This window comes from Phaethon lepturus, unplaced genomic scaffold (assembly GCF_000687285.1).
Source record: "Phaethon lepturus isolate BGI_N335 unplaced genomic scaffold, ASM68728v1 scaffold28615, whole genome shotgun sequence".
Classification (NCBI taxonomy): Eukaryota; Metazoa; Chordata; class Aves; order Phaethontiformes; family Phaethontidae; genus Phaethon; species Phaethon lepturus.
The window spans coordinates 707-8,118 of record NW_010543103.1 but is presented as its reverse complement, the minus strand read 5'-3'; the positions used below and the strand labels follow the sequence as shown (position 1 = coordinate 8,118).

General features: G+C 40.3%; 1 protein-coding gene across 1 annotated transcript; it reads right to left on the bottom strand.

Annotated features, from left to right (window-relative positions):
- Positions 1 to 1,823: 1,823 nt before the first annotated feature.
- COMTD1 (catechol-O-methyltransferase domain containing 1) lies at positions 1,824 to 7,145 on the bottom strand (the record flags this gene model as incomplete). Its single annotated transcript, XM_010288251.1, has 6 exons — positions 1,824 to 2,189; positions 2,953 to 3,086; positions 4,542 to 4,596; positions 4,864 to 4,982; positions 5,821 to 5,926; positions 7,012 to 7,145. Coding segments are annotated over 6 exons (701 nt in total), but the record flags the coding sequence as incomplete, so codon positions are not given.
- Positions 7,146 to 7,412: the final 267 nt, after the last annotated feature.

Genomic DNA, 7,412 nt, shown 5'->3' with positions numbered 1-7,412 from the left:
GGAATGTTTGAGGGGATGCCCCAGCTGTTAAAATGTCCCATTTTGTGTTTGCAACCCTTACAATTTTTTGTTATCTACTTAAAAAGTAAAACTGTAATGTAGAACATGGCCAGAAGCTTTGCATGCAAAAATACAATGATCTTGTATATTCCTTTAGCCACTCCCTCTGAGAGCTATTACAGTCATTAAGACTTTGTTAACGTGTTACTTCTTTTACGCAGATAAGAAAATTGAGGCACACAGAGGTTTAAAGGTCTGAGGGTATAACTGTACCCAGAAAAAGAAATTAAAATCTCATTTAAGGGCCATACGCACCTTGTCCTGGCCTTCTCCCAGGCTTTACAGCAGCCAGTCCTCAATTCAGCAAAGTACTTAAGCACATCCTGACATGCTCTGCTGAATCAGGGTTTTAAGTAGAAGTGACAGAAATAGAATTGAGATCTTCTCACTCATAGCCCCACTCTGAAACCATCAGGCAACACTTCCTTTCTTCATTACTCTTCCACTGCAGTATACCACCACAAGTGTCTGAGGTAAGACCCGTGCCCTGAACGTCTGCCCAACCCAAGTCACCCAGTTGAAACAGCAAAAATATGAGCCAACTAGCCAGTTCTAACAATTCTGATACTTGAAGCCTTTGTCCTCCAGTGCCTTGAGTGATTCAAGTGCATTATTTAAGCAAATGGAAGAAGGATTCTCTTAGCTCTGACACAGCTTCTCTACAGGAGGCCAACAAATCTAAAGTGACCTTTTCCTACAATATACATATGATACCCCTCCAGCGTATCAGTCCCCCAAAAGAGTAGCCAGTGGAGCTTTTGTCTGTAAAATGCTAGTTTCAGTTTCTTGTTTAATTAGGTTTTCTCTGTAATAAGAATTTTAGGCTGAAATAAAAAGCCCTAAAAATTAGTTATTACTATTTTTAATTCACTGTAGAAAGAAGTAATTAGTTGGATTCTTTTTCTCTAGCTCGAACAGAATATGCCTCCTGCCCCCTTAAGTCTTTTTCATAGGTCACAGGTAAGGTGAGCTTTTTCAGCTACTGTTTCTTAATCAAGAATTTTATAGAATCCATCAGGGTGAAACAAGAGTATTGGATGACAACAGCAAATAAAGTTAACCAGGAACTAAGAATACTGCAGGAAAAATACTTTACTAGGGCATGGAAAAAGCATCTTTTTGTTACATGCTGCCTAGGGAAGGGAATCTCTGCTTGTGGTAATTATTTGAATAGCCAGTTAACAGCTGTACTGTGTCCTCCAAAATCACCATTTTCTTTCTGTAGACTTGCCACCAACGCTCTGTGCTTGCAACTTTCTAGAAAACAAGCATCTAGCAAGTTGCCTCTTTGGCAGGCAGGTGGGAGGGAGAGAGGAAGGAGGAAGAACTGTTTTAGTTTTCTTCTTGCCTGTTTGCACACAAAGGTTTTAGAGAGTGCTCTGTATTGGAAATCCTGTTTGTACTTTGACATGCTTTTAAAGACAACTCCCCCCTCCTGCCCTGACAGCGTATATTTGAGGCTTCTTATTCAAGGATTGCCAGTAACTTTCAATATCGTTAGTTTGAGCAGGCTAGCAATCTCCTTGATGTCATGCACGTTTCATCAAAAATCCATTTTTCTATTATGTCTTTAAATATTAGTAAACTCCCCTTCTTTTCCTTTTGATGGTAGGACTGATTATTCTACTACTCAGTAGCCTCTTTTAGGACAGAAAATTACTTTGTTGTATTGACTCACTTGGAATTCAGTCGTTCTACAGAGGGAGATTTTTTCCAACCACTGTCTTACAAGGACAACTTCACATAAGTTTACTTGCTTTATTACAATTAAAATAAGAAACCATAGTAGATCTCAAAATAAGCCTCTTCCCAACTTAGCTGCCCTTAGGATCCTGCTGCTCCTAAAGTCTACTTTCCCAGGCTATGCTATCCAGTGGAGATATAGGTTAAATAACCACTTTTGACACTGCTCCGCCTGCATTTTTCCTGATGATTTGATGCTGCTTGTTGTTTCCCATCTGCGGGGCTTCCTCTAGTTACAACTTGAACGCTAATGTGACTCCATCCCCCATTGGGAGCATGCTGATATTGACTCGTGCATCTCTGAGAAGCTTCTCATTGAGGTGGTGAATGCTCTGGGTTGCCAAGTCATCCTTTCTTGGCTTTAGCACCCTTCCACTCCAAAGGACCTATTGAAAAAAGAAATGTCATGCACCTCATTTGTTCCAATATATTCCTTGGACCACAAAGGAAGCTTTGGAAAAGGTCCTGTGTGTTTTCTAGAAATTGATATTATTTATTGTATTGCAGATTTCTAGTGGCATCTGACATGTACCTCTCATAAGCAAGTGGGATTGGGAGTCCACAGAATTGGCTAGTTCTTCTTCTGCAAATTAGAAGCCGAAATAAAAAAGATGTGATTAAACACAGGTATTTTTAAAAGACCTCTGTCAGCTCCCAACATAACCCTGAAGGTGCCTGATGTTCAACATTGTTCTTTGTTTCTAGTAAAAGTTATTAACTGGTAACTTATTAGTAGTTACTGATTACAAGTGCTACCTTTGGTCTTGTGTAAGTACTGTACATAGTAGAAAATGCACTACAAGACAAATCAAAATAATACAGAGCATTCTCTGTAATGAATTACACAAAATCTCATAAGTTTCTGTTATCACAGGCTGTTTATGTACTAACATAAATTTAACACATTACCTTTTACTTCTATAGGGTTTATTCCTTGCTTATATTAGTGTTCCATACAGCTTACTTTAGGAATTTATGTTGAATTTTAAAAGGCTCCTTTGGATAACATGGAACAAACATGTTGCAATTGGCAACCGACCTGCAGGTCAGAAATTACATTACTAGAATCCCACTGTGACTTTTTTTTTCGTTCCCAGAGGCAAAAGCAGTAACTCCCTCTGCTACTACCACTACAACTGCAGTACTTACATTATCAATAGCTATTATTCCTCCTTTCTTTATGAGGCGCAAACATTTTTCATAGTACTCATTGCAGCTTTCTTTATCCGCATCAATGAAAGCAAAGTCAAAGGTTTCTGCTTCTCCACTGGCCAACAGTTCATCTAGATGAGCAACAAAGTGAGTTGTTATACCCTGGTTAATGCTGTGTAGGAGGAAGTCATCCATTTGTGTCAAATTTCTCATTAAACAATGTTTTTGGTGCCCTGATCAGGCAGCCTATTCCTCTACAGCTAATTACCAGAAAAGCTTATCCCACAGAAACCAATCTAGACATGATGTATGCCATAAAACACTCAGTTACTGAGCTCTGCCTACTTGGAAGTTCATGGAGTTGTTCTAAACCTGCAGGATATAGTTGGGACTGCTGAAAGGTGCAGTAAAAACAAGTCAAGCAGTTTTGAAACTGAACACACTCTACATCTTCAGCTATTTTTTGAGCTGACTGAGAACTGTTTTCTTAAGTGGATTAGGATTTTTCTCACATTTATGAACGGGTCCTAAATGCTAATCCCTCATTGATGTCCAAGTGCCATGATACAGGTCATGAACAAACCCTGTCAGAGACCCTGATCATAGCAAAAGATTGCTAAAAGTAGTCCCTCTCTGGGCCAAGGCAACTGGAACTGTTTTAGGTTCTCCTAAAAGAACTTAGGTCACTTCTTGACTGAGAACTCCAGTTGCAGAGGGGCTGACTGCTGCCTTCCTAAGGTTCTCAGCCACTCTCTCACCTGCCCTTATCCTCTATCTTCTGCCAACAGAGGATCTTTTTGTCTGAAGCATTGCCTAGACAAAGCTGTCCATCACACTTCAAGGACAGTGCATCCTAGCAGATGGCTAATATTTGCCTCTTTAGAAAGGATGGATGAATTTGGAAGTAATACAAGGTTATGGATGGATCTGTGGATCCATCAAACACCTTTGCTGGAAACCTTCTTCTGCCTCCTCCATTTCTATCACATTTCTTGCATTTTCAGAATATTTGTTAATATTCCCTCTGCCCCCCATCTTCTCTTTTCTTGAATGAGAAAAGTCATTGCCTTTCTAATGGCCTTGCATGCTTTTGACACATCCTAAATTTGAACTCCTCTGGATGCAATTCAACTGTTATACCCTAAGCTTTATATTGGCTTCTGTATTTTTTTCTGCACTTCAGCCCTTTCAGAAAACTCTTCCTGTATGTAAAAAAGAAATACTTGCTTAGAATAGGCAATGGATAAGAGAAATTGGGTTTTGTCTAATCTGTTTTAATCAGCTTTCCCAGAAGCAGCTGACAATAGTACTTCATAGATTAAACAAGGCGATGGACAGGACGAATGAGTGACTAGTACAGCTCATTGCACAGGGCAAGCATTTTCTTCCTCTCTGCTAGGATGTAGGAAAACTGTGAAGTTGTGAAGTTTTCTGATTTTTTTTTTATTTTAAATATAAAAGAAGCTGTCTCACTGTTAGCAAAGGGATCACATCCACAAGTACATTTGGTCTTAGATTTCATCAGTATTATATGCATCTTCTGTTTCTAGGGAAGGGGAAAAAAAGGAGTATTTTAGGTTACTTACCAAGTGTTTGAATTGCTGGCTTAATCCGCAGGTCAATTTTATGCTCTACTCCTGCCTAGAATGAAAAGAACAGAGAGTTGATGAAAATGGTCACAAAATAACCTGTTAGTAGGTTGCACTCAGGGAGTGACTGGTGTTCATATATTTTTCCTGTTATTTCTAGGTTCCAGACATCACTTATTTGTCTTTCCAAATTGAACTGTCTCGGTCTCCTTTTAATGATATGAATGCTTGTGTGTGAATGTGCAAGTCTAACATACCAAAATCCCTCGACAGGCAAATGCAGCTGTCCCAAACATGTAACAGAAGAGATGCTGCTTACCTCCTTCCACAGTGGTTTTCCAATTTTGACATAGTCCTCATTTATATCACAGGCAATAACTCTGCCATAATCTGGCAGGACAAGTGCCATATTCAAGGCATTATAACCTGTGAAAACACCTAGGAAAATCATAAGAGTCATCAACACTTACCGTATTGTGGAAAAGAAAAGAAAAATATTGAACTACAAGGCTCCGTTCAGGAATAAAACCCCCAAAGGAGTCAAGGATGGCAATTTGTAAATGGACACAAAAGGTTTTCCCCTCCATTTTAATGTAATGGTGGGGTTGGGAGGAATTTTTACATTATTGTTTTTTCTAAACAATCTTTTAACAAAGCATAATGTTGTTTTTTTCCAAAAGTCTCCTGGACACACAGGGCAGAGCCTGGTCCTGCATCTCTGAGGAAGAGACTTATTTAAAAGTGTAGCTAAATCCTGAGCCAAAGGGACTGGACTAGCAGCAAAATACCAGGACATCATAACAGCCAGGCCAAGAATGAAGATGGTGGGAACCCATACCTGGCTGCTCAGCATGAGTCTGGCTTTGGGACGTCCTGCTAACATAGGTGCATCAAGGAAAGTGGATTGGATTGCAGGGCCTGTGCAGCAAAACATTTCCTTCTGGCAAGAAACTGATACAGGAAGGAAAGAATACACCCTGTCCCGCAACTGCTGGAGACCCAAGTGATCTGTTGTTCTTATTTTTTCGGATTGCCTCAGAGTTGATGAGACATCCATGCTGATGCCAGTATTACTGAATGCACAGGTAGACAAAGTGGCAAGTAAGTGCAAATCAGACACTACTTTTCACACTGTAGTATGCCCACCTGTTTGCTGAGACAGGTATGCAGTACCTTACTGTATTTAGATATCTTATCTTATGTAAACATGGCTGCATTTGGAGAAGCACAGCCAGGAGTTTTTTTTCTACTACAGAGTGGACAAAGTGACACTTACCTATTTCAATAACTTTCTTGGCTTTAATGAGTTTGACCAAATTTGCCATAAGCTGAGCCTGGTCACAGGACACCATCATTTTACTCCAGGGATGATCAGCGGTGAGCTAGAAATGGGGGGGGAAAAAACCCCACATCAGAACAAACAAAACCCAAAACTTCCAAAACAGTATCCTAGGGAAAAAACCCAGAGAAACTCCCCCCAGGAAAAAGATACTCCTATGTTTCTCATTTTAAATGGCTTTGTGCTCCATTGATGAGCCAGAAATTGGTTTGAATTTAACAGTAACTAAGGAAGGCGGGGTGCGTGTCATAAGCAGCGGCTAGTTATTCAAAGTAGTAATATGCCCCAAAGTTACCATGCTGTGGCAAACTCAGCAATAGTTATAACTGATGAAGAACCATAGAGGAACTTTGACTGTGAACGTCTTTTATTTCTGTGTATTTACATAAACATTTAAAAAAAAATTATAACCTTTGTATTCATGCCTTTATTCCTCCAAGACATATAGGATGGTTTTATGAACTGCTAGGTTAAAGTCTGTTGCCAAAGGTCCAACCACGTGGTTCCAGCTACGCAGCACAGAGCTGGAGGAGCTGTTCCTGTGCCGGGCTGGGAGGTCCCCTGGCACTGGGGTGGGGGCAGCAGGAGAAGCAGGGCTGTGCTGCAGTTGAATGGAAAGGACCGTCCTCCCATGTCCTTTCTTCTTCTAGGGCTCATTCCAACCAACCAGCTCCAGTACTTAACATGGAACTGCTTTTATACAGGAGTAGTTTGGCTCTCTTAAAATGACTCAGTTCTGAGTCAGGAGGTCTGTTCTGAGGCCTGCTGGAGCACATTACCTCTCTGAGCTACAGTTTCCTTATATGCCAACTAAAATGAACGGAAGTCATCTGTTCAAGTCAAAATTCAAGGGCAGCCCAAACACATGGGCTTGAGAGCCATGGGTAAAAAGATGTGCCTAAAACATATGCCAATACTATTAAATACTCGTTTAGGTAGCCCTGAACATTGAAGAGTCTGGGTTTTACCAGTTCAAAACAAATTCCAATCTGCATGCAAATAATACGGAGGAAGGAATATCACAAAGAGTCCAGCAGTTCAGGATGAGGTGTGGGCTATACCAAAAGGTCCTAGTGGAACAGTAACGACACTGAACAGAAAACCTGCGTTGGGCGATAAAATACTGACCAGTCGTAGCTTCTTTAGAATTGGATGTTCCCGCAAAGAGTGATCCAGTATGTATTGCCAGAGAGGGCTGCTTTTCCCAATAATACTCTTGGATGATTTGGGTGTCCCAAAAACTAAAGAAGGGTATCTTTTACCTACAAAAAAAACCCGGAATAATAAGAACTTTTCTTTTTCAGTTACTGCCTGCTTAAATAAAGCAAGCACTTAAGTATTACTAAAGGTTAAACAGTTCTTTGCTCTGAAAAATCCAGTGAAAAAGGAAAATGCAACGTAGCTGGACAGCTCTGTGGACTATAATTTTTTTTCCTACTCCTTTTTAACCTCTAAGGTGTCCAGCCCAAGTTTGCAAAGGCTGAAAGGGAAAGGCTTGGGTATTGTGGTGTTCTGTGAAGGTTACAAGC